The following is a 27,588-nucleotide window of genomic DNA, read 5'->3' as shown; positions in this document are numbered from 1 at the left end:
CATGCTGTAAACCAGGTAGAATGGTAATCATGTTGAACATTTTGTCTTGGCCCAAATTTGCAGCTGTTTTTGCACTTCCAGCTCCGAATACAGCTACCACTTAGTCTGCATTCATGCAGCAAGGATTGCATGCCAAGGCTTTTCTCATTTCCCATTTCCATTGTAGTGCATTATAATTTAAATTTTAGTATTTCATTGCTTTGTCTTTGCACTCCTGAACTGATATTTGTGATGCATCCACTGCAGTTTTTAATTAATAAGAACCATTAATTTGTGATATAAAGACTTTGGATTTAGTAGAATAACACTAAGGGTGATACGACCAATGTTTTCCATTAATGTCAATTGTTTGTTGTTATAAGAGCATTTGAGGAGATAGAGTATGTTAATACAATTATTGGAAGTGCTTTCTTTTTTTCTAGGTTTGAATGCCATGACCCCATCACAAGAGTAGTGCTTGGTTTGTAGGCAGTGTAGTTAGCTGATTGTATCCATTGCTTCGCAATCACTAACTTCACTGCCATCAAAACAAGGCACAGGATTCCCTGCTACAACCTCAGTACAGAAAACTGCACTACAAAACTTCCTTAGGTCATCCTTATTCCTAGTGCAAAATTATTACTAATATTTATTCATTTACAGCTTTATTTCCAGAATTTTAGCTGTCCAACAGAAGCGTATGGTACATGTTAGCAATATCAAGTGAAATCTTAGATATCTTGAAATTAGTGCTAAAACCCTTAGGAACTTTCCTGGAGCAAGAATGCTGTCTGTTGTGTTTAAATTGTTTAGCCACATGAAGACTTATTGTATACTTAATTGTTTATGCACCAAGATTGGACTAAGAATTTTTTTGGTTGTACTCTTCAGTTTATCTGTCAGGTACTGGGAAAATAATTTTCATTTAGCTTTCACGTCTTATTTAACGAGCTAGTAAGTGAAAGGGGTTTTGAGCAATGATTAAATATTAAATTCACCATATGCTATAAATGTTTTTTACTCTGACCACTTTGCTTAATGTTCAAGAATGTTAAATAATGTAGAAAATACTTAAAAGTGCTAGAACCTGCTCTAAGAGGTTTTTTTAACAAAACCCCAGTCTTCATCAAAGTAGGAGTTGAAAGGAAACTGTCTCTTACATCAGCCTAGTTACTAGGCAGTGTAGTTAGCTGATTGCCAAAAGTAACAATCACTAGCCACACAGCCAGGTAAAAAGGTTTGGAAGATATCTCAATGGAAATCAGACACACGGGAATTTTGACAACAGAAGGCAGAAAGACTAACCTCTTTGCAGAAGCATCTAATAGACAGGCAAGACAGTGAAATAAAACAAGTGATTTGGATTGCCTGTCACACATGCAAGAGACATCAGTGCATTTGTCAAGCCAATTTAACCGCACCGTACTGTGTGATATACTTCATTTACAACTGTTTTGCATACAGGACACTAAAAAACATGAGAACAAATAGAAAGGTTTTTTTCTTTCCAAAATTTGCAGACATCAGTTCCCATTCTGATTGTGCTTGTCTCAGCTTTATACTTGTCTAAGGCCACTGTTTTCACATTTACCTCCATTTACTCTTGTTGAATAAATAAAATTGAGGCCTGTGGTGGCAGCTATTTCCTGTTCATAGAGAGGCCCAAGGCTAGACTTGAGTGAAAATGGCCTGAAGATGCTTGAAATGAGAGGTACAGTGTGGTCAGCCTTCTGGTCTTCCATGTTTACTGTGACAGGCAGTGTGTCCCTTACCGTACATCTGGGTCCAGGCTCCCCAGGCATGTCTGTGCTGCTGTGTCCCCTCTGAGATGGCTTCACACCTTCACTACAGACCCCCTCCTGGCACCCAGATGCCAGTGATGGTGGGGAAAAGGGAAGGGCCCCAGCAGAGACGTCATGGGTACCTACCGCAGCAGGTGGCGGTGACAGGGACGTCAGAGGTACAAGCAGCACCAGGGTCCTGCCATCCTCTCACTTCCTTGTGGCTACAGGGCAGGAGCAGACAGGCTGAGCTAGGCAGGCCCACCTCATGGAGGGGGGACACCAGGACTCAGCCCCATGCGGTGCCACGGGGACAGAGCCAGGACAGCACCCAATAGAGCCTAATGGGCCCCTTGTCTTTGCTGGCTCAAGCTCAGCCAATGTGGGCTTCGCCCACATCTTCTGGACCTCAGCTGTGCTCCCACCGCTGCTCGAGCCCTGCCTAGGTCCTACCACCCTGCGATGTGAGGGCACCCTGCGCAGGAAGGGACCCTGCCCTATGGTGAGGCCCTGCCCTGTGAGGGGGCCCTCTCCCATGAGGGGACCCCGTGCTGTGAGGGAACTCTGCCCTATGGTGAGACCCTGCCCTGTGAGGGGGCCCTCTCCCATGAGGGGACCCCGTGCTGTGAGGGAACTCTGCCCTATGGTGAGACCCTGCCCTGTGAGGGGGCCCTCTCCCATGAGGGGACCCCGTGCTGTGAGGGGACTCTGCCCTATGGTGAGACCCTGCCCTGTGAGGGGGTCCTCTCCCATGAGGGGACCCCGTGCTGTGAGGGGACTCTGCCCTATGGTGAGACCCTGCCCTGTGAGGGGGCCCTCTCCCATGAGGGGACCCTGCCCCGTGAGGAGACCCTGCCTGCAGCCCTACATTGCCTCTGGGGCTGCACACCTCTCTGCAGGGTCCTGCACCTTACCTGGGGCCTCATGCTCCTCCTGGGGCCCCTCTCCAGAGCCTCACACCTCTCCTGGGGTTCCCACACCTTCCCTGGGACCTCACACATCCTCCCGAGGCCCTGTGCTCTCCTGGGGGTCCCATACCTTTTGCCTGAGCCCTACACCCTCTCCAGACCCCCCCCACCTCTCCAGAGCCTCATGCCCCCACTGCACCACCACCCCCCATCTTCCCAGGCGCTCTTAATGTGATTTTACTTTCCAGAGAGAAGTACTGCTCTCCAGGGCCTGCAACTTTCTAGAAGTAAGTATGAAGTACTGCGTGCCCCCAGCTTGCTAAACTTTTGTTGCCTAGGTTTCTGGAAGGAATTAACTCTCAGGAATGAGTAATGACTCATGCCAATAAGCTCTGGATGACAGAAGAGCCACAGCCCCTAGTGTGCATGACTGAGATATTTCAGATGATACCTACTGTCTTGGGATGCAGACACTGGGATCACTAACTTTCTGAATGGCCCCAAAGTACACTACGGTTCATTTGCCCTCTGTGAAGGACGGTGGTAGTAGGAGCACTTGCTCATTTGCCTCTCATTTGTCTTATTTAGAAAGTGAGAAAAACAGTGAGAAAGAGAGACTCTCAGAAGCTCAAAGCATGGAGAAAACTAAAGTAAAAGAAAAATCTCTTCAGCAGGTAAGAACCACTGATCCCAACTCTTCTTTCATAAATGTTTCCGTTCACCATGTGTCATTTGGTGGAATACTGGAACTTTGGAAATGACATGATGAACAGTAATGAAAATCGCCTGGACCTGGCCCACTGTGTGGTTGCATGATGCAGTCCATTTCTGGATGGTTAGCTTAAACTTATTCCCAATTGGATCATGCTGGCTTGGGGCAGGGCTGAAAGTAGCAGACTGTGTACTTAGTTTCTTCATAGTAAGCACATAATGTTTGTTCTGATTTAGTATCTAAAAGTAGCCAACTGAGAGTGCCCAGACTCAAAAGTGAATAATTTGAGGGGGAAAAAAACCACCAGTGCTGCATGCACTTTCACACACAAAATGCTGGCATAAAGACATTGAAGCACAGCTCAAAGCATAAGTTTATTTCTCAGTTGTCTTAGCTATTAATAGATCTTCTCCATTAGCCTGTGCCCAGCAGCAGCTAGTGCCAAGAGTTCATCGAGTGAGAGATGTGGGAAATTTGGTAGTGGGCGGTTATTAAGTTAGCTTCCATAGAAATGCTTCTGCCTTAGCCTGTCACTTAGGGACAGGTTTAGGTGATATTTTTAGAGAGGTATAATTCAAGAACTGCTAGACCAAGTCATTTCAAATTTTGTAGAAACTACTTAGCAGCAGAACAAACTGTAGATTTTAGCAAACACCAAAACTGAGTTTACAGATGATGCTGTCTTTCCAACAGAAGGCGTAACTGGGATATTGTAGCACCTTTCAGGTTGGATCCTTCTGGACTGCACAGAGCCTTCTGACTTAGTGGAGTTTTACAGAAGTGAACATCAATCTGGCATGCAGCTGCCCTCTCAGCATTTTAGTTAACAGTTCCTGTAGCCTGTAATTGGTGGATAGGATCAATAAAATTTAGCATGCTATGAGGTATATATACTAATGTTTATGCAGTGACTCAAGCATTAAATTGGCCATGAAAAGAAGCAAAGTGACCTGGTATCCAGATCACTGAGGTTCCTCTCCTGCAAAACAGTGGGATTGGATCAAGTATATAGAGCTTGGGTTTCTCCTACTACTTGGCCAAGAAAAAGAAGATGCAGACAACAGTTGTGCTTGCTGTTGAGACACTGATATAAACTTCTGCTGAAGCCACTATTAATCTAACTGGTGAATTAGTGTTCCACATATATACCACGAATACAATTCACACAAGTAATGGAAACTAAGACAACTAGTATTAAATATTGTAGTAACATTTTCAGCCTGACTCTGTAATTATACTTTTTTTTCCCTCATTTTAGTAAAACATTCCACATTTTTACTGAAAAGCCTCTAGCCTATATTTGGGAAGCAGGCCAGATGAGAGCAGTCTGCAAGAGGTGCAGAAAGGTACTGAGGTCTGCAAGTCTTTTCTGCAAGTCAGCAATCCTCCTTTTCCAATTAATAAGTACAAAATGCATCTCATCCATTATCACCAATTAGCCTTCTTTCTGAATTCTGGCTGAAGCTAGCAACAGTTCCCTGAATCTTCTGTTCACTTTTTAAAAATTCAGTAACAATAGATGATAGCAAGGTTTTGCAGCTTTGGACATCTGGCAGCCATAAAGATGACTGATTAATTTCAATGAGTAAATTACTTTATACAACTACAGGACATGCTATAAGCCTCACATAAGTCTAAGAAAACTAAAATTAATGTACTGAATGAAATAAGAATAATGTTCACATTATTATCAGTCATAGGTGTCATTTACTGTTCAAATCCACATTTCAGACTTGATTCAGACATTCTGTTCCTGCAGCATGTCCCCTGGGAGAGCAAAACCTGGAAGCTCTGTTGAGTAGAACTGGGAAGTGGGAAGTGGGAAGTGTATGTTGTCTCCACAGTGGTACAGGGACAGGATTTTTTAGAAAGAAAGCTTAGCTGCATTAACACTGTTATTTCACAAACTGACAGTGAATTAATTTATTAGAAATGCTTCTTTTAGTTATCTAATTTCATATGAAGTAGTAGTGAGGCACATGGCAAAAAAGCTGTTGTCTTTTGGATGTTTATTTCACTGGACTATTCTGTAATTCATTAATTCCCACAGGCTTTACAGGATGGTTTATGATTAACAAAGAAACTTCAAAATTATAAACACTGCAAATCTGAGTAATCTGTTTATGCATCTAAAATAGGAATGCTTAGCTTGTCTGAATAGGTCTTAATACTGATAGACATTTTTTGAACCTGACGACTTTTTATTTTGATCTTGGTCTTATTTGGCTATCTTTAGTTAGTAAGTTCTAAGGTACCATCACTGAGCCTGACCTGTGGACTGCCTTCCTGACTTGAACTTGTACTACCTCATCACCACAAACTTGCCTGATGATCTGGTCTCTTGGTTGAACCTGGTTCCCACTCCCGGGCATGCGCTTCTTGCCTTACTTGGGTATTGTGTTTACATTAGCTCCCCATACTAGTGAATAAAAATACAGGTTGCTATTGTGATCTAAGATGTGGCTCAGTTTTGCTTTTCTTTTTATCAGCTCAGGTATTTTACTTCCCTTTTGTGAAAGGGCAATAACAGTAAAGGATAAGAATTTGAATTCTAGAATATTGGGTGGGTGTTACTTTTCAGTATCAGGACTCCCAAACATCTAGAGCATGGGCTTTGTCTTTTATGTTGTTTTTTACATTAATCTGTTGCAGAAAAAGAAAAGTTGGCAATTTTTTTTATGAGGCTTAAAGCTGATTAAAACTTGGAAAGGGTTCTTGAAGAAACCACTTTAAATGATGAAGATTGCTTAATTTCTAAAATAAATTGCATGGAAGAAATTGTCATCAGCCAAAAGAATCTTCTGCACTAAAAACCAGGGTTTTCCCCATCAAATTTACATCATCTTTCTTAACCACTTCTGGATGGAAAAGAACAAATAAAAAACTCTTTTTCTTTTCTTTTTTTTTATTACTCATATGCTGAGATGTGCTCCTTTCTGGCATTGATTGAGGATTTTCCCAAAATACTTCCTGGAATGTCTGTTCTGTAATAAATTTCTAGAAATTTATGAAAACAATTTAATATGCTTTTACTCAGCTTAAACAGTGATGTCTCACTGTAGCTGAAAGGTATTCATTTCCAGAGACAAAAATATACAGATGTACTCAGATGTCTGGAAATCAGAATACTAAAAAATTCTCAGTAGGAATTTATTCTCCCTAGCAAATTATTTTTTCTTCTAACTGTATAAAGACAGGACCTTTAAAAATTTCTAGGATGTGTACTTCTCTTGTTGCAGAGAGAAGAACTTGGACCATTGATTGAAAAGAGTCATTAAATGCTCCATAGTTCAAAACTGGACTAAATTCTATCACCTTTGAAATTATCACAGTTTTAAATCACTTCTACAGAGTAGCAGAGACTGGCTTAATCCAAAGATGCATACCAAAGACAAAAGTTATTTCTGGTTGCACCTCTCAGATGAAAAGGTTTTTGTAATGAGTCATTATGCATATGTGAATCCTGAATTACCCCAATTTTATAATCTCAAGATGCTACAAAATAGTATTTGCTAACTTCAGTATGTATATTCATCTTGACATTTGGAGTGACTCCTCCTGATCTGAGGAAAGAATGATTATTTCAAACCTCATGTAAATCTAAGAAGAGAAGGTTGCTCTCCCAAGTGGTGTGTTTTCAGGATCTCAGGAAGAAAGAGAAATTGAAGTACTTCATCTAGTAACGTGTTATGCCTGTTTCTGCTGTACGTTCACTCTAGTTCTCAGCTTCAATGAGGAATTTAAAGTTTACAATCAAGTTAAGTATTACATGCTTTTAATTCATTTTTCTGAGCTTATTGTGGTAAATATATTTCTTTTCAGGCCAGGAGAAGAGAAGAAATACTAGCTTTCCTGATGTTGTGGTTTAGCCCCAGCTGGCACCTAAGCACCACGCAGCTGCTTGCTCACTCCCCCCGCAGTGGGATGGGGGAGAGAATCGGAAGAGCAAAAGTAAGAAAACTCGTGGGTTGAGATAAGAACAGTTTAATAATTGGAACAAAATAATAGTAATAATAATAATGAATTGTAATGAGAAGGAAAACAACAAGAGAGAGAGAGGAACAAAACCCGGGGGGGGGGGGGGGGGGGTTAAAAAAAAAAAAATACAACTGCTCACCACCCGCCGACTGACGCCCAGCCAGTCCCTGAGCAGCGATCACTACCCCCCGGCCAACTCCCCCAGTTTATATACTGGGCATGACATCATATGGTATGGAATAGCCCTTTGGTCAGTTTGGATCAACTACCCTGGCTGTGCCCCCTCCCATTTCTTGGGCACCTGGCAGAGAATGGGGAGCTGAAAAAAGTCCTTGACTAGTGTAAACACCGCTTAGCGACAGCCAAAACATCAGCGTGTTATCAATATTATTCTCATACTAAAATCCAAAGCACAGCACTATACCAGCTACTAGGAAGAAAATTAACTCTATCCCAGCCGAAACCAGGACACCTGAGGAAACAGAGAGAAGAAAGGATTGCAGTAAGTCTGGTTCCTTTTTATTATGGATGCATCTCAAGGTTTGTGCATGCTGACAATACAGACAGCATTCAAAGGACCATAGTCCAGTGTATGAGGATTCATGGGGTGTTGCAAACTATACCATGGTATCAGTCTTGCATAGCAAAAGCACCTCAGTTTGAACTGAGTAAGCAAGTAGAAAAGTTGGCTTTATTCAACAAATTCCCTAAGCAAAGAGGATCCTGTAGGCTGTGTGATTCTGAAAGTCTCAGGCCAGACAGTAGGAAGCAATAGGCATAGAAGCTAAATGAAGTTTAAGCGAGCTAAATATGGTTGTTGGACAATTTCCAGTCTGAAAACAGCAAGGAGTAAGACAGTGATATTATAAACACGTTAAAGTGTTTGAAGGTATAACTGGCTGTTTCTTGATGCTACATTTTATTTTTGTATGGGTATATCTATAATTTAGTCAGCTACAACACGCTGGCCTTGATTACTTTCTCCAAGACAACAGAATAGAAGAGTCATGGAGAATGAATTGCATGTCTTCTTGCAAACTATCTGAAAAGGATGACTTAGTACATCAAAATTTTCACAGAAAATCTGGAGATGCTTGTGGGAGGAGCAGACAGGAACCAAAGCTGACCTCACTGGTGGAGGCAGATAGGGAACAGGGCAAATATGAGAAAGTGCGGAATCTTGAAATCTAGAAGAACTTGGGACTGAGAAGGGAAATGCAGCAGGAGTGACTATCAGAATGGCAATGAGGACTGTGGCAGCACTTTGCTGAAGTCCCTGTATTCTGTATAGAGAAACATAATGAAAAGACCTCAGTTATTTAAATGAAACCAATTTTAATACAACTATGTTTAAATGTCTAAATTTCTCAGTTTAATATGCCAAAGGAATCTTTACAGCCTGTCCATTATTAGTTGCTTTGATTTTTTTCATCGCTGTAGGTTTTTTTCCACTGACACACTAAAACTCAGTTTATAAGAAAGTTATTAAACTGGCTGTAGGTTTCACATGCTCTGCTTCCTAAAAAGCTCTCATAAACTAAATTTGAGCAATAAAATGAAGAACTCCATTTAGGGATTTTTATTATTATCAGCAGTGAACTCTAGATTTACTGATTTATAATGGTTTTGCTTAGCCTGGCCGGATGTTTATCATGAGAAGAAAATCCAAGAACAAGAGGTCTGTATTATATTAAGGCACTTCTTTCCTTCAGTTGTAATTCACAAGATACAAAGCAGAGATAGATGAGTTTTTACCCCATATAAGGTTAGACATCTGTCCTTCTGAAGAACTACATATCCTAATTAATACAATTTCATTACTCAATACTGGAGAGTAGAACTGAAATTTTAAAGCTGATAAGTGTAGTCATTTGAGAAGTAACTTGGAAAACAAGATTTCAAAGGATACTTTTAGAAATGATGTATTCATTTTAGACATAAAAGCCTCCTTTTTTCTTCCTCCTTATTTAAGCTTTTGAGTTGGTTCATATTAAGTACTTCCTCTTCTCAAAGTTTATTAAAATGCTTGACCAAGTATATCTGCTTTGTCCAAATTCTATGCATTAAAGCTAGGCCTGAAACAAAACATGAGTCTCTTTCCTTCTGACACAATAACTCATATGAGTTTTATAGTCTGGACTACTCAGGTACCGTATTAGCACATTAAAAAACCCAAACCCTTTACAATTGCTAGTGTGGTCTTTTGTTTCAGTGTTCATATAAAGCTATCTTCCAGGATAAACAGTAAGTTTAGAAGGAACTAGTGATAATTTATAAGTCTTTGTCTCTTTTTAGAAAGAGCTGATTTCTCATCTACATAAACCAAAGATCAAAACTGATCAAGAAAGGTAAAGAAAATGCTTAAAATAAGTTTGGTTTTGGTTTTTTTTTTTCCTCTATCTAAATAGTCAGGCCATATTTTGGGGGGAAAGATGTTCTGGTTTTATTTTATTATTATTATTATTTTTTTTTTTTTTTTTTTTTACTCAGTTTTATCCTATATTAATATCTATTATTATACAATTTAGACAATAAAAGGCTGCAAGTCTGCTGCTATTGTTCTGTAGTTTACTCCTTTACTTTATGTATATGTTCCATTTATTTCTAAATAGTGGTTAAGGGAAGGAAGTGGAAGCTTAGACATTTTTTAAAAGTTATGAAGACTTTAATTTTGCTATTCTGGTTGGAATTCAGAAAGTCTGGAAAAAGACCAGTTGTCAAAGTGTTTCCATATTTCTGAAAAGGCAAGAAAATATCAGAAAGCCTGTTCCTTTCCAATGCATGTCTTGGCTGAATAAGGGAAGAAGCACCAGTGTGACCTTGTCAGTTGTATCACACTGTATGGATGCTTTCTTTGGTTATATTTTTCCAAATTTTAAGAAGTTTCCATGTTTATTGCCCTGCTACAGATCAAAAAATAGATCACCAAAATAGCATATTATGTCATCATGTCATGTTACATGAGATGACTCATTCAAATTCTTTGGAAAGTCAGCCTTACAAATACTGACATACAAATCCAGAGCAAGGGTTTGATCCTGAAAATTGCTCTGCCTGGATGCACTGCAGCATTCTTGTGGAGCCCTATTGAAATTGTCTATGTCATCACACACATGTCTGTAAGATATAGCTGGTAAACTAAGCCTTTAGGAATACCTGAAGACTTTGGAAATATGTGGGATGAAATGACCTGAAGTAGACTTCCCTTAAGTTTAGGCCTGTGACATAGGTGCAACAGTTACTAAACCAGGCAGTGAAGGGTTCCTTAATTTGTAACAAACATTAGACCTGAGAGTGCTGACAATCCGGTTATGCTATGTCAGACAGTTTCCTTTCAGGTGTTTGGCTGTGACCTCCTGAATGATGCAAATGCTGTTATTTTCAAGTGTCAATAAGTATCTATTAAAATAAACAGGATCCTGGTAGCTGTCAGGTAGGGACTATGCAAGCAGAAACACAAGTTTAAGGTCATCCACTGTTACTGTTAGTCTGGGACTGAGAAGAATTGGAAAACTGCCTCACCAGAAGTACAACAGCATATTTTGGCTACATGCAGTGTTGAACTTGCTTCCCCTTTACACTGTCTTTGCCAAAGGGATTTTATCTTTTTTTCAGATTAAAAGGCAGTTTATTTAACTGGCCTTGTATATGTAAGTCATTTCTCAATTCAGGATAGTGTGGATTCAGGATTTTTATTTTTAACTATGGCTAGCTGATTCTTTTCACATTTACTGCTAATACTTTGTACTGTGAAGTTGAGGCAGTTGCTTTTGCCCTTAAAGTACACCAGCACTGCTCTGTCTATACCAAAATCTTAATCTGCTTCCTCAAACATAGTTGTGTCAGTTAGATGGTAGCTATGAGGGAAGTCCTAAAGGTATGTTTGGGCCATGGGCTAAAAGAGCTACACTTATTATGAAGTTGTTCTTTATTCCTAAAAACCACCTCATCTTAGAAAATGCTGACAAGGTACCTCACAGCCCTTGATTAAGCAATTTCTTCCTTTTAATGAATGCCATTTAAATTATTTAAGTGAGGCCATTTTTCTCACACTGGCACCAGTTTAGGCAAGATGGTGTCGCTGAATATCCACAACTTAAAGATTAAGTAATGAATCTGCAGCTTATATCTTCCTTCCAACTTAACATATGGATATGAAAGCTGAGAAATGACTGACAACAATTCATTTGGAAAGCAAATATCTCATGGAATTAGGTGGGCATTAGGTGGAATTAATTTCTAGTATGACTATTATCTCCAAAGTTAGCTATAAAAGAAAAATAGAAGTATCTGGAACAAGTGAAAAGGCTGAAGGTGTAATGTCTGCTGAGGTGAACAGCTGCAGGCGTAGGTATAAGGGAACGACCTACAGAATCCTTCCTTGTATCATCATCAGATACTTACAGAAGGAAAGCTTAAGCTGCCTTGAAGCTGTGCCAACGACAACTGGTGGAGCTCTTTACCTGAAATGATAGTTAATTGCATGGGAAGAGTTAAGATTCATGCTTTATGTAGCAGCTTATGGCCTGTGAAGAAAACTGTAGTCCAGTTTATTAAACTATTACATTTTTTCTTTTAAACATTTTAATCTGAAAAATATGCATCACTGTATTTACTGAAGCAAACTCACACAGAGCACAGAGTATTGATTACTGCCGTATTTAATTAGAATAATTGTATTTTTGTAATGGTGTGTTAGCACTCATTACTAGGAAATATGATCATAGCAATTTTACTAATGCCTCATAAAATATTTATAGTCTGTATTGACCAAGATGACCCCTTTTTCCAGTGGCAACTCAGATGACTGGCTGAGAAAATATTTCATATTTTGAGAAGAGCTACATTTGTCAAAATATTTTCCATGGACAGAATACACTCTCATCCTGATTCTTTTTTCCTTCAGTAAGTCCTCTTTTTTCTTGTTGCTCCTCTTTTTCCTGATTTCAGCAGACTCATGATTTGTATTTTCATAGGCCTTGTCCTGGTTTCAGCTGGGATAGAGTTAATTTTCTTCCTACTAGCTGGTATAGTGCTGTGGTTTGGATGTAGTACCAGAATAATGTGATAACACACTGATGTTTTAGTTGTTGCTAAGCAGTGTTTACACTAAGTCAAGGACTTTTCAAGTGTTTAAAAATACAAATAATGATTTCTTCCTTACCAGTATTCAGGGGAAATAGCTTAAATAGTTCAGTGCTTTGGGGTTTTTAGCCTTGTTTAACTAGCAGCTTGGGGGTTTTGTAATGAATTTGTATTGCTTTAAATCTACAAATCGATACAAATCTATCAATGTAAAGTTGTGTGTACCGATAAAAAGAAAAAACATTTCCTTAGAGAAAGGCATTAAGCTAGTATAAAGCACTTCTATATTGATATACAATTACATCCCTATTGGGAATCATATTGGAATAGCTTTCAAAAAAATCTCCCAATGAACTACATACTTTTAGCAATATAATTACATGAATGCAATATGTGTGTGTTGAAAGGGTTTCATCCAACTGCTTTGTGCCTGAGTGTAGAATTTACTGAGGAATTTGCAATACGAATCCTGTGCAGTACTTCACCTGATAAAACGCGATTTTCCTGTTAGCTTGTATGTTGCTTTTGAAGTTTTTCTCAGTGAACTTTTTGGTAAGTTCTGATACTTGTATGGGCATTCTTTTGTGAGGATTCTCTGAACTAGTGTTCTGTGATTTTTGCTTTCTACACATAGCTAGGCATTTACAAGGCATGTCTGCGTTTAGATACACATTTAAGTACCTGACATGATGACATAGACTGGGCTAAAGAACTCTGCATGCTGGCAGCTATTTCATACTGACTCTTCTCTGTAGAACTAGCCAAAAAGTCAAAACCTCCACCATTTTGATGACATTAGTGTGCCTGTAACCAACTGGTGTTTCATGTAGATTAGCTGCAGCTGCCCCATCAACAGTTTACTTTATCTGATGTAGTTGTGTTATTTCCAGCAGGCGGAAAGTGTCTGAAGCTGACCTTATGGATCAACAAGCAGTAAAGGCCCTGAAATAGTTCAGCTGAATTGTCTGATGGAGAGAATAAAGTGTTTCTTTGCCCCAGAAAAAATATCCTGCTATCAGAACTGTGTTGCTTTGGACTTCAAGCCATGTACATTCCTCATTTGTCTACATATCTAGTTGCTCCTACTGAAGCATGGCATGAATGTGACAAAGGCTGTGGATAGGCTTGCAGCAACTTGTCAGCCTATCCATAAATTTCTTTGTTTTTCTGAAGTTAAAATAAATGCTTAATTCAGAAATATTTTAAATGATGTAATTTATTTACTTAGTAAACTCTCAGTTCCTAATGTGCTGTTGTTCATCTTGGAAACACGAAGTTTTTTATTGTCCTCTTCCTTTCCTGTTGTCTTGGCACCACAGCAGTGAACAACGTATGCCAATAGCTGCTTATCAAGGCTCAAAATCACTTTGAATTCTGTTCTTTATTGGCATCTTACACCAATGTACTGAGACAAATTGGGGGGCTCAATTTACTTTACTGCCTTCTCAGTGTGCAGTAAATGAAAATGCTTGTTTCATTTACGGGTTTTTTGAAGTTGTTAGCATGAAAGGAAAAGGGCAATAAAGTGCAAAAGTGTCAATGAAGCATTTGGGATGCTAGAAATTCTAGAACTGGAAAGACGTGCTTACATCTTACTACAAGAAGATAGACTGTATATTTTCTTCAGGTTTGCGCCAGATATCATCTATTGATATAATTTGCTTCAGGAAAACAAATTTTCTATTCTGGTGCTCTCCTGTGCTCTCTCACACATGTGCACCCCTCTACCTCAATTAGAGTACCAGTTTTGCCTGGCTAACATTGACATAAATCTGTATCACCAAAGTTGGCTTTTGAAATATTAATGCTAAAGTATTTGGGAGCCAAAATATGTACCTGGGCGGTTGTAGACTTGTATTCTGTGGACATCTGTGGTCCTGGGATTTTTGACTTGCAGGATTTGAAATCTTCAGAACTTACTAGACAGCTTTCAAATGGCACACTTCTATGATCTGAAGGGGCTGTTAAATTGAATATATGCATTTCACGTGTGCTAAAGTTACCAAAATTGTAAATGGAGAGCAACTGCTTTGACTATGTTAGGAAATTTCTTTACAAAAGTAGAACCCAGGTCAAAGGGAAGAGTCTGTGGCTAGTAATATTAAGGTTGCACAATAAAGAAACTAAATTTTGTTATCAAGTGTAACACTTAGTGTTTGAATGCTAGCAGTTGACCTTTGTTAAAAATAGATCAACAAAGGCTTCTGTCAGCTACTGCCATTTTCCTGTTGAAGTTAGCAAAATCTTTGGTAATCACTTTGCTGCTGTTGCATGACAGCGTATTCCTCAGTTGTGCTTTTGATATGGGAGAGGCTGTAAACTGCAAGTGGCAGAATATTTATTCACCAGTAATTCAAGAAAGCATGTTAATAATGCTGCTACTACTTACCATGGATATATTCAATTTTTTTTTTCCTTCAGAGTAATTACAGACATGCTTTCCAATGGATTTAGAATACAAACATGCTGAAGAAAGGATAGACTGCTAAAATGATTAGCGGTGGGATTAAGCTGTGTTACAAAAATACCTACAGCTGTAAAGAAGGTGACTTTTTGTTTAATTTCCAGAAACACTGTAATTATTTTGGTTACTTTTGTCTGCAAAACAAGAAAAAACCTCACCAAACAGGATTTCCTTTGTCAAAAGTTCTCCAAAGAACAAACATACTAGTGGAGCTTCAAGATAACGAAAATTGGCTTGTTAAAGGCTTGACTTCAGTCTTACAACTCCGGCTAGCCAGTGGAGATGCTCAGTTCACCCTGTATTTGAGGCATTTCCGATTATATTACCTAACAGTTTGGAAATAGTTAAACGTGTATGTCGCTTTCACGGACACACCTCACTTTGAGTTGCTTTGTCTTCTAAAACACATGAAATTAAATGCAAAGCTGTCTTACCAAAATATTAGTCCTCATTCAAGTTCACGAAACCAGTTAAATTGCTCATGTCTGTAAAGTTGCTCAAGTGCCTAGTTATTTACTAAATCCAAACCTTGGTTACCAAGGACTTAGGAAACGTAAAAGTTCAGTTCTAGAATGCCATTGATGTGTGCATTTCACAGACATGGCACATGCTGCAAAGCCATAGCCTTAGTTCAGCTCTGACACCTACCTCTGAGATTCCTGACTTCTGGTGGCCTGGAGTGGAATGTCTTAATGATATTTTAAAGGATCTTTCTCTATTTAAGGTACTTATTTCAGCAATAGTTTCTCCAACTGGACTCCCAAGAGTTGGTCTAGGTTTTAAGTCTGTCATGAAATCATTAATCTCCTATTTTAAAACATCGACCCCAGCTAGTATCTGTCTGAGCAGAAACTGTAGCTCTTAGAGCTGCTGTATTCATTCATTTTGGTGCTCTGCCCCGTTCCATAACCTGCAAAAAGCCCTTGGAAGCTGAGCCATTAAAATCTTAGCTGGAGAGCTAGCGATCCCGGAAACAGGTGCACACCAGCTTGCTAGCCACCAGGAAGCAGGCTCAGCGTTTATTAACGTTTGAAGCAAATTTCCCGTGATCTGATTTCAGTCTTGAGGCAGTTTCTTGAAGGCAGCTGCACATCAGTACGGGGAGGGTCAGCCTTTGGTTTCAGGGACTGCAGGTGTGGTTTCTACCACTCCTACGTTGTGGTGGATGGAGATGTCTCCTGTGCTCACGCCTTGTCGTTTACGTGTGGGACAGGGAAGTTACAAAGCTGGAGCGGGGGGAAACATGCAGAAGTGATGAGGTGTCTGAAGTGTGGCACAGGGGATAGTCGAGAACGGGGGCAGCGGGAAAAGCTGCGGGCCTAGCGTGTGCCCCGGAGCGGAGAAGCAGATGCCTCCGCAGGAGAGACGTGCAGCGAGGGAGGCGGGTCCCGCCCCCGGGCTTTGGCGGGGGGTCTTTGCCGCTGCCGCCTCCCACCCGCGTAGGGGCTGAGCTGGGCCCGGCCCGCTGGCCCGGAGCCGGGGGAGGGAGGAGGCGACAGCTCCTCCCCGCTCCCTCCCCTCTTGCCCGGCAGCCGGCCCGCCGGCCACTCGCATGGGGCCGGGCAGCGCAGCGAGCCGGGCGCCCAGCGCACGCCGAGGGAGCCGGGGAGGATGCTGGCGGCCGCGGCCCTGTGCGCCGCCGCGCTGGGCTGGGCTGCGGGGGCACGGCTGCTCAGCGGTAAGGCGGTACGGGGTGGCGGTCCCTCCGCTTGCCCGGCTCCGCGGAGCGGGGTCGGCGCTGAGGGAGCGGGGAGCGCGGGGTGCCGGATACGGGGCTCGCAGCCCTGTCGAGACTCGTCCCCTGGCCCGAGTGAGCACGTCAGCTCCGCCGGCCGCTCCTAGGAGGAGCGCTAGGAGGGTCTGGCTGCCTGGGGCAGCCGTTGCGACATGGGCAAGGATGTGTGCGCACGGCCTTGTGCAGTAATTTTTCCCTTCTGACTCCCCAGTGGGAGCTAGCCCTGCCCTGGGGAGACCTCCGCATCCTCCGCGTTGGGTGGGCGCACCCCTGCGTTCCTGGTCGTGAAGAGGGCACGCCCATAGTCCAGTTTCATTTTCCTCTGCCAATGGGAAACTCTTCTGCTCTCTGCTGCATTTCTGCCTCGGTTCTAGGAATTTTAAACGCTGCCCTGGCTAACAGAACTACTCTTGTCATCCGACCCTCAGTGGTAATTATCAGCCTGGCTGAGTTTCCAGCCAACACTACGTTGTCTTACTCTCCCTCTACAAAGTGTCTTTTGATTGTCAGTCTGTCCTCCTGGTTTTGTGCAAAGGAATGTCACCTATTTAGGTGTCTTTCATAGGAACAGATATATGGCAGCTCAAGGTTGGACCAGCAGTACTTTTGGATGTAGTACCCAAACTAGGTAGTCTAGTCTGGTTTTATGGCACAGAATAGCCAGCCTGGGCGAAGTTTCTGCCTGACTTGATAGGTTGGTATATTCAGCAGAAAGCCTGTACACTGTCACCCATGAAATGTTCATGTTATTCCAACATAAGGCAAATAGTTTTATTATATCTATAAATACATTTTTAGTTCTGCCATGCTCTTGTCTGTAGTAGGACTTTTGTGGGAGTGAGTTAGAGGGCTCAGCTGTGGGGTTGGAGATGTATTTCTTTTAATGGATTTTTTACTTCTCAGTATAATTGACTCATCCCTAGTCTTGTGTTACCAAGGCTCACTGAAATCAGCAGGCTTTGAGGCAGATCCCATCTAGGCAATGAGGAGATAAGGGGAAAAAATGAGGAACTCTTTCTGCGTTGGTTAGAGCTGCATATCCAGTTGTCCTCTGTCACCTAAACTATATTTGGAAACCTAACTAGCAATGAAGTCTAGATGGTAGTCAACTACAATAAATTTTTCCTTAGCTGAAAGCAATGGCAAGTTTGGCTGATAAGACAGACATTTTCTGCCAGTTAATGGGGAAAAAAAGTGTTTGTGTATCAGAAGAGAACCCGAGTGCAGTTTGTGACACTACTTCTAGACAGTTGCAGCAGTTTGTTAGTAACAATGTGCCATCTGTGTTTTTCTTATGTCTTTCACAATAGCAGTGGACATATCGCTCAGAAGAGGTAAGGTTTTTTGCCTTTTTCACCAAGCCTGCGTGAGTGTTAAGTTACCAAGAGAAACACAGGTTATACTTAGAGATGTATTTATAAATACTGCTTTTACAGTACAGCCAGTTTTAATTTCTGCATAAAATGTTAGCAGACTCTGTGATTCTGAGTACTTAACTGTTTGAAAATTCCAGTACAAAAGGTGTTTAAATTCCCACTCTTAGAGTGGCCATGGAGGAACATATAAGAATAAAGAAAAGCCAGCATATATCCTATGGAGGGGTTTATAATGACCTGTCCTCACATCCCATTTGTTCTGAGTACATTACAAATGTTGCTAAATGTTTTTCTTCTGTAAAAACATGTAGGTTAGCAGATTGTGTCTGCTGTGTGTTTGAAAAGAAATATTTACTGAGTAAAACAAAACTGTTTGTTTCTACAGTCTAAATATTGGGACTCTTCTGCTGAGAAACATACAAGTGCATAATTTTAGATTATGTATCTTTTCACTTTGATCTTTACTTTCCTTGTAATCAAAATAAGCCATGCTGCTTCAGGCATGAGAAAGTCCTTGGCTTATGACAGTCTGAAAACAGACATTGTTTATTTCCTGGGCAGTCAGTAACATTACAGTGCAGAGCAATGCTTACAACTGGACTGTGTGAACACATCTTGATACGCTGCAGTATATACTCCATGAAACTATTACATACACTCCAGAAGATAAATTATTATCTCTGCTTGTGTAAGGGGATCTCTAATTTTATCCATTTAAATTCCTTAAAAATAATAATAATTTTAAAAAGCCTCCTTGAACCCTTGTAAAGGAACTTCCATTTTAAAAGGCTGCACATGTCAGCTTGCTCTCTGACACAGCATTGCTTCTTTGTAAGGAACTCCTAGGGTCTTCAAATCGCAGAAAATTCATGGGGGAGCTGAGGAGAGCAGGGCATGAAAGAATAGTGCTGTGCAGATCAACCTAAACTGTTACGTGCAGTAATAAAAGTTTGGGGATGCCTTTTGCCAGTCCAGTAATATAAGAGGCTTTTTACCTGTGTTGTGTTTTCCATATAAACTATCGTACAGTGGTAAACTCAACCAAATGGAAGTATTAGCATTCACTTTTAGTACTAACAGGCATAGTTTCTGTAACAGGTTTCTTTCCATTTCTGCAGGACAGACAGTTTGCCGGGGTGGAACACAGCAACCATGCTACAAAATAGTTTATTTTCATGATGCTTCACGCAGGATCAGCTATGAAGAAGCACACCTTGCCTGCAGAGCTGATGGCGGACATCTAGTCAGTATTGAAACAGAAGCAGAGCAAAGACTGATTGAAAAATTTATTGAAAGTCTCTTAGCTTCTGATGGAGATTTTTGGATAGGGCTTAGGAGGAAAAAGGAGGAGGTAGACAATAGTACAGAGTGTCAGAACCTCTACTCCTGGTCAGATGGCAGCTCCTCCAAGTTCCGGTAGGTACCTTTGAGTGAGACTGGGAAGCAACCTGGTCAGGGACTGTCACCTGCCTTTAGCAATCAGAAAGGATTCTTTCAAAAGAATCAAGCAGTGTTGTCCCAGCTGTCATGTGTGTTCCTTCTGCAGTCACTGAAGAGGGGCAGTACCTCCAGAGAGCAATTGATCCCATTCAGATGTAAGGGGCAGACAAATTACCCTCTAGAGACCCTGCTCTCTCTTTGTTGCTCTATATAAGACACCTAGAGTGTTTAGCTTGGGCTAGATTGATAATTTTTGATTGCTAAAAGGAGGTGGAAGAACAAGCTATCTGATCTTGAAAATCTCCAATTAGGCATGTACAAAATATGTGCTTTGACTTGAAGGTTCCTGCACTTCAGATCCCCTGAAGTTTTGTCCCCAGTGTCCTGAGTGGTAGGCCCTTCTCCTTCTACTTGCTAAGGAAATAGCATTTTTTTTTCCTGTGAGACAGTAAAATTGGAGAGCTGCAGTATTTATTGTAGACATGAAAAATTATAATTTTCACAACACTTGTTAGATTTCTGCCTCCTTGTCGTGGTTTAGCCCCAGCCGGCAACTAAGCACCACGCAGCCGCTCGCTCACTCCCCCTCGGTGGGATGGGGGAGAGAATCGGAAGAGCAAAAGTAAGAAAACTCGAGGGTTGAGATAAAAACAGTTTAACAGGTAAAGCAAAAGCCGCACACGCAAGCAAAGCAAAGCAAGGAATTAATTCACTACTTCCCAGGGTCAGGCAGGTGTTCAGCCATCTCCAGGAAAGCAGGGCTCCATCACGCGTAACGGTTACTTTGGAAAACAAACACCATCACTCCAAATGTTCCCCCTTCCTTCTTCTTCCCCAGCTTTATATACTGAGCATGACGTCATGTGGTATGCAATAGCCCTTTGGTCAGTCTGGATCAACTATCCTGGCTGTGTCCCCCCCCAGCTTCTTCTGCACCTGGCAGAGCACGGGAAGCTGAAAAGTCCTTGACTAGTGCAGCAACAACTAAAACATCTCTGTATTATCAACACTGTCTTCAGCACAAATCCAAAACATAGCCCCATACCAGCCACTATAAAGAAAATTAACTCTATCTCAACTGAAACCAGGACACTCCTTGTCTTAAGGCAAGCAGAACCACAGCGTTTGCTGTAATTAAAATATAAAGGCAACAACATTTACAACCAATACAAGTTTGCTGGAGTTGCTTTCACTACTTTTACATTTCTGTTCAGCATAGAACCAAAGTGTGTTTAGCCTCAAAAATTCTGCTAAATTATGATTTGATTTCATTCATGAGTCACAGTTTTCTAGACAAAAGATATTCTTAGATCCAGGCCTACAAGGTCTGCCTTTCTGTGGTATAGAAGTAGAAAATGTGCTCTAAACATTGCAGGTTGATGAAAGCCTTAGCAACAAGGTGCCAGCTCTACAGTGAACTTCAGGTTCAAGAGAGTTTTGCCTGGTAGATATTTACTATCGAACCTGTGATTAAAGTAATTTTAAAAAATCAAACTATACAACGTTCACTCATTATCCTGAACTTCTTGCTGCATTTACAGTGATTGAACTGCAAATTTCATGAAATAACCCAAACGTTCTTAAATATTTTATGGCAACATGTCATATGCATGACAAGTCTGCCTTTGCATTCTTCTTTATATTGGACATGTGTAAAAATACCTTGTTGTTGTTGTGAACTTTATGCTTTGGGAACCCATAAGAAATTTTAGTTGCTCTGTGCAGGAATGAATAAAACGGAACTGCTTTTAGTACTGTTCAATATATTAAAGTTTCTCCTATGGTTCAGATATTGGGGGTAGATAATAGGAAGCTAGAACCAGATCCACTGCTGCTAAGAAACAGACATAGCTTTATTGCCTTTCATTGGTGAGACACAGCTTATTTATGCTAAATGATAAAGCCAAGGAAAAGATCAGGGGCGTGGTGGGGGCAGCGGGGCACTAGGGGAGGAAGGAAGTGAGGGAGGAATACAGCATTGTAATAACTGGAAAAATACTTTAACACGTGTGGGTTTTTTCCCATGTTGAACACCTTGGTATATCTGGAATCATTTATATTGTATGGATCAGCTTTCAGAAAGTGCTTGGCATGCAGAACACTGCTTGTTCCAAAATCAGTGGGTACTGAACATTTTTCAAAATCAGGACACAGTCTTAGAAGTGTTTCTCTGAGATGCATAAAACGCCTTTTCAGTAACCATTGCATTAGAGTGCTAAGTAGTGAAGCCTCCTTCCTGTGTACTACTTGGAAAGGCCTACACAGTTTTCCAGTGGTAAAGTTTATTATTAAAAAAAAAAAAATCCACAAGACGGGCTTTTTTCATGTTGGGGTTTTTCTAGACAGAGAAAAACAGATCCTGCTTTAGCTTTTTCATTTTCTTATTAAATAGGTGTCAAAATTTTGCAGGCGTTGGGCACTGAGGTCAGAGAGCAAAAAGTACAGGTCTAAAATTGTGTAGAGAAAGTCAAAGTTCTGAGTTTTTACTCAGCCTCACAGAGGAGTTTCAGGCAGGTACTCAGCCCTTCACTCCCTAATGTTTGTTGAACACCTTGCTCACTGAGTTTTCTTTGAAAATTAAGAATTCCAAAAAGAGAAGATGCACTTTAAATAATTGTATTGTTATTGTTCCTACTTTTACACAGTGGAAGCAGGGGGCGAGGGTGGGGTGGGGTGTGCTGAGCTGTAATCCTCTTTGATTCTGCCTTCTGTGGTGCCCGATATGCTGTATTCCCATCTGAGCTTCTGCAGTACCATGGAAAGTGACGTCAAGTCTTACTTGACATGTTTGTTGTATTTTCTTAGGAACTGGTATGTAGATGAGCCATCCTGTGGGAGTGAAATCTGTGTTGTGATGTACCACCAGCCATCTGCCCCACCAGGTGTCGGAGGTTCTTACATGTTTCAGTGGAACGATGACAGATGCAATATGAAAAATAACTTCATTTGCAAATATTCTCTTGGTAATGAGTCATTCTGTAGCTTTAAAAACCAACCTGCTCCCAGTCCCCAAGAGGAGGTATGAGAAGATTGCAGTAACAAATAGGGAAACCCTTTCTTAGCTTCACTGGAAAGATCTGGTGGGAGACAGGTATCTTTAAATTTATGCAGGTCCTGGGGAAAACAATCTCAGTATCTAATATCCATAGCTACTTGCCTTGTGACTTACATGAATTCTCAGAGGGTTTTTATAAAGTATTTGAGATCTCAAATGGGCCCTGAGGGAGAGAGAACACTAAAGAAGGGTGCTGATATTATTAGACTAAATTCAGTACATGTGGTCTCCCTACTCAAGCTTATGAGGAAATTGTGCATATCTTTTTTTAGAGAAGCCAACGAATGCTCCAATAGAGAATTCTCAAAGAGGTAAGTTACAGATATTTGTTTGGGGCTTTTTTTTAATGATATGCTAACTTTCAGTAGAAATACTCTCTTACATTCATTGTCAAGGACACTCACAGACTTAAAACTTGCTGAGCAAGAAGCTTCCCTGCAGTTTGCACTTTTCTTGTGCTATTCTATAATCCATTCTGCAGGAACACGGTCTTGCTGTTGTTGATGCAGTATCTGGGACTGCTGGTTGTCCTGCAGAAATCTAAGCAGAAGAGTACCTTACACATCTTTGCAGCTGGCAGTGTCTTCAATCTCCTCTCACCCTCACTTTTTATGATTCTTAAACTCTTTCAAATAACATCTGCAATATTAATTAAGCTGCTTCTTTCCAGATGTTGCAACAGAGCCCTCAAACCCAGTATTCCCAGTAGAACGCCATAAGAAAGATGGTAATGTAACAGTTGTAGAAACCAAAGGTATGTTGTGCACTCAACAGTTGGCCTGTTCTCCCTCTAACTGTGCAGGCCCACATTTCTCACTTGTGGCTGCAGTCAACATTTCAGTTTGAAGTGTCTGACCCTAAATGTAGAAGACTGAATTCAGACAACTGCATCTGAAAAAAAAAAAACTTCCCTCAAATTTTTCTAGTACAAACCTAAGCGATTGCTTTGGCTACCAAAATGTTCGAAATCTGAAGCTGTGCAAAATATTTTGGGTCTGCAAAAGGTACTTTTATTGAATCACTTTTGAATGTCTAAATTTTTAATGTTTTGTTTGTAAGTCTGTTATTAACTATGAAAAACTTTCAAATTCTTCTTACCACGCTGACTTCCCCCTACAAATTCAGAGATCATAAAAGACATTTCATGCTCTGAAATCTTTTGGCTGGGGGTTCCTAAGCTTTTAAAAACCAGCGTATCTCATTAACTTGTACTTCTTACAGTGAGACAGTGAGGCTTGTTAGTTCCTCATCTTGAATATTTGAGCTTATTTTACTTTAACCTGCTTAACTAGATGATTGGTCTCTGTTAGACTTGCTGCCTTTGAGAAGAAGTAGATACTGCTAGGTTATGAACAAGACTGGAAGCCCATTGAGGTGTGATGATGCTGCCATTTGCAACTGTTAGTTTTTCTATGAAGTTCTGTGCATGTCAAATGCAACTGGAAGTGAATAAAAGCCGGAATCTCATTTTTACCCTTAGACCCTGTTCAGAGTCTTGCCTACATCCTCATTCCCAGCATTCCTGTGCTGCTTCTCCTGGTGGTTGTTACAGCCATCTTCTGGTTTTGGTTTTTTGCGAAGAGGTAAGTGACATTTTTGTGTAACAAGTGAACCTGTGATATCTTGTCCTGGCAGTCGTTTTACAGCTAGCTTCAGGATCCTGTAAGATGCTCTGGAGAGGACTGCTTTCAGCCAAATAAATGTTTAAAAAGTTGCATGGGTGCTCCAGGCTGAGTTACTTGTGAAGTAAAATGTTAACTAAATAAAAAACATTATGCCATTTTATTATGTTCACAGACACATAGTAGTTAGGGAGTAGTGTAAAACAAGATGATGGCTTTGAAGTGTTAGTACTTAAGTTTTCTTATTAAAGAAAAGATTTGAACTATCAGAAGATCTCCTTCAAAAGTGAAAAACATAGTAACAGAAATAAAAGGATATATGTTTGGAGCAAATAACATATACTAGGTTCCTCTCCTTGCTTTCCCTGTGTGCACAGTACCTCTGGTGGGGATGCTGGCTGTGGTTTTGGGAGTGTCAGTGTTGAGTTTTGCTGCCTCAGCATCTTAGCCGGCAGCAGGGTGCAAGGGGTACCTCAGCAGGTCCTGCCATGGGACTACCCCAGGTGTGCAGCCTGCTGCCACACACCTGGAACAGCAAGTAATAACAAGTAATAACATCTTAAGTCCAGGCTGTGTGTCAGCTTTCCTCAAGGGTCATCATTAAATTACTGTAAGAGAGGTGTGGCATTGTTTTGTATTTGCCTTTGTAAAAAAGCATATTATGACTTGTCCTCTTTCCTCCATCCCTAAGGAGACAGGAGCGAATAGATGCAGGCCCAAAGGAAGAAGATGCATGGCTGTCTAACTCCAGGAAGAACAGTCCAAATCTGGATATTTACAAAGTAATCAAGAAGCAGTCAGAAGCAGATCTGGCTGGAACCAGGCCTGACATTAAGAATTCTTCCTTCCGTACACAGGAAGATAAGATGCTTGACAGCCTCTCCAGGGATTATGATGATGCGGCAATGAATACATCAACGAGTGGCTTTGTGACATTGGCCAGTACTGAAAGTGGCTTTGTGACCAATGATATCTATGAGCTGTGTGGAGATCGTGTGGGGAGGAGCAAGGAATCGGCCTGGGTGGAGAATGAGATTTATGGATATTAAGGAAATGGACAAAAAAAGCCTGGAATATGGATGACAAAGTGAATATCAATACAAGTTAACCTGCCCTCCCTATGCACTTGTTTTAATAATAGTATATGTGATGTTTGTCCTGGTTTTGCATTGTCCCTATATTCTTCTCTTTTTTGAAAGAATACGGGTTTTTAAAGATCCAAACTGAAAAGAATGTATATATTTTGCTTTGCCTCAAGCCCTGTTTTGCCCCAGGAATGGCTTGTTAATACTCTTGATTCTTTTTTGTATTCCAAAGACATGCCTTTGAAACTAAAGGACGATCTAAAATCCCTATTTGTTTAACTGACCTACTCATCTTCAAAGGTGTTAAAAGTCAAAAGTCAATCACTGGTCACACTTGGATTCTCATAGGTGTCCCTAAGAAAGCTGCCATGGTTGCAGGTTGGTCGTTGTTTCCATGTTGGCCCGTATCCCAGCTGTGTTGGCCTCCCTCACCATCTGCCCATGACACTGACAGACACTTCACAAGAAGGAGAGTAGTGTGGTTTCTACTTCTTTCCCTCCCTCCTAGTTCTTACTGCCAAGGCAGTGTATGTGAGTCACAGCACATAACTGTGGGTTACTTACACCATTAGGTTGGTTTTTAAAGAATCCCAGTAAGTGCTTTGGTGTCATTAGGCTAACGGTGTTCCCTCACTTACCGTCTGGCAAAAGGAATTACAAAGCAAAGAACAAGAGACTTGCCTGCAATGCAGAAGGAAGGGAATGGGGTACTCCAAAGCATTCTGATTGATCTTGGGAATTACAACAGCCTGGTTAGGTGTCCAGAGATGTGCTAATTTGGCCTAAATGACAAATTGAGTACCAATTCCTTTCTGGTAGAAGGAATAGCCAGTTGCAGTTTTATTCTACATCTTTTTCCTCCTTGGGCCTGTGACATGTACTGAATTCCATGAAGACTGACATCCTGATGTTAATCTTCATAGAGATAGACTTTATGAAAAGGTAGGTGAATGTAAAGAATTGGATTAAAAACAGCATTTTGACAGGTAAACTGAAGTATAATGCTAATCAGTTATAATAAATTAGCTGTTGTATATTTACAGGGAGTTCACATATTCCAGTACATAGATTAAATAAGTATTAAGGTGAAGTACTGAGGATAGTTCATGGAATTTCCTCTCTGACAGTGTGAGGGAATGGTATCTTATTTCACCATGGTTTTTTAAGGTGTCATTTTGAAGCCAGTATTAGATACCTCCCATTTTCCTGCACCTTTGGAGTAGTAGAAATGAATGGCAGCAGGGCATAGCAACTGCCACACAACTAAATATAAATTCAGGTGAAATGAGAATTTTCCTGTTTTATATGGGGAACAAGCAAGAATATGAAGCAACACCATTTACCTCGGAAAGAATTCACGGTCTGTAGTTCACTCCTTGACTTCTAAGGGAAAGAAACAAGAGACGATCCTTCACACTAAGGGTTTTTTCAGATCATTATCTCTGTTTCTCTGTTATTTGCAGCATATTTAATAAAGTTGTTAAGAAGCTAGGAGAAATCAAGAGTATGCATTTGCTATGGAAGTGGTATGAAGGACCTGTCCAGATGTCTGCAGAAGCAACTTCAGGCTGGAGTTTTATGCTCTCTAAGGTGTATAGGGAGCCAGAGCAGGCTAACAAGATATTCTAAGAGCTGCACTGAGTTTAATTTTTCTTTATTGAACACAGAATGTATAGTTATTTTAGCCAACCGTACATAAATATGAGGTTCCGGTGTAGGAAGTTAAAAACAGCTGTGATGAACTATTCCAAGATAAACTGAATTTAACTTGGTCATTGGTATGTTTTAAGGCTTTTTGAAGCACACTTCAGGAGATCACTTGTATCACAAGAATAAGGAATTCATATTGGAAAAGAGAGAAGGGTGGTCCCATGCATCTTTCTTCACAGTACTGTCTTTTCTGCTTGGGAGGGTAATGTCATTTACCACTGAGAATGCAGAAAGGCAACTAAATGAAAAGTTGGGTGCCTAGCATTTTCTTTAAACTGTGCTTGCCTATCTGTGGTTTGGTGAAGAGACACCTAGAGTTATCCACAGCAAGTTGAATACCACACAACTTTACTTGGAATCAAGGAGGTACAGAATTTGCCTGTCAGCATGGATTCTTAAGTAACTAGATGTCTTTGATTTTGAACTCATCATATGGAAAAGATTTCATCTTCCATGCATTAGACAGAAGACATTCCAGCATCTCCCATATAAGCTTGTAATTTCCTATGCCATGTAGTACAGAGAACATCATTGTATATGTTTGCTGAGGAGAAACACAGCAGAGGGGACTCAGGAGCAGTGCTGATAACCTGGGGTCGTGATTAACTTGGGTTTTCCTAGGGCTTTCTGATACATATTTTGTTCATGAGACATGATC

General features: G+C 40.7%; 2 protein-coding genes across 9 annotated transcripts; both read left to right on the top strand.

The window, feature by feature from the left end:
- Window positions 1-2,028: 2,028 nt before the first annotated feature.
- HOATZ (HOATZ cilia and flagella associated protein) lies at window positions 2,029-9,710 on the top strand. The gene is made up of 5 exons (XM_075521193.1): window positions 2,029-2,262; window positions 3,205-3,342; window positions 7,203-7,237; window positions 7,836-7,860; window positions 9,654-9,710. The coding sequence occupies exons 1-5, from the start codon at window positions 2,029-2,031 to the stop codon at window positions 9,708-9,710; spliced, it is 489 nt and encodes a 162-aa protein (XP_075377308.1).
- Window positions 9,711-16,341: 6,631 nt separating this feature from the next.
- On the top strand, window positions 16,342-27,210 carry LAYN (layilin). 8 transcript variants are annotated; one of them, XM_075520972.1, is made up of 8 exons: window positions 16,346-16,585; window positions 17,953-17,976; window positions 19,137-19,434; window positions 22,264-22,421; window positions 22,786-22,824; window positions 23,184-23,240; window positions 23,994-24,096; window positions 24,827-27,210. In XM_075520972.1, the coding sequence occupies exons 1-8, from the start codon at window positions 16,519-16,521 to the stop codon at window positions 25,182-25,184; spliced, it is 1,104 nt and encodes a 367-aa protein (XP_075377087.1). In that variant the 5' UTR covers window positions 16,346-16,518; the 3' UTR covers window positions 25,185-27,210. The 8 variants fall into 8 exon arrangements, with proteins under 8 accessions (XP_075377089.1, XP_075377088.1, XP_075377091.1 ...); XM_075520970.1 differs by having other exon boundaries at window positions 16,350-16,585; window positions 23,184-23,267; XM_075520975.1 differs by having other exon boundaries at window positions 16,354-16,585; window positions 22,264-22,340; window positions 23,184-23,267.
- The last annotated feature ends 378 nt before the right edge of the window (window positions 27,211-27,588 follow it).

This window comes from Mycteria americana, chromosome 19 (genome assembly GCF_035582795.1).
Source record: "Mycteria americana isolate JAX WOST 10 ecotype Jacksonville Zoo and Gardens chromosome 19, USCA_MyAme_1.0, whole genome shotgun sequence".
Classification (NCBI taxonomy): domain Eukaryota; kingdom Metazoa; phylum Chordata; class Aves; order Ciconiiformes; family Ciconiidae; genus Mycteria; species Mycteria americana.
Note: the sequence above shows the minus strand (reverse complement) of the source record. Positions and strands in the feature narration are given on the sequence as shown.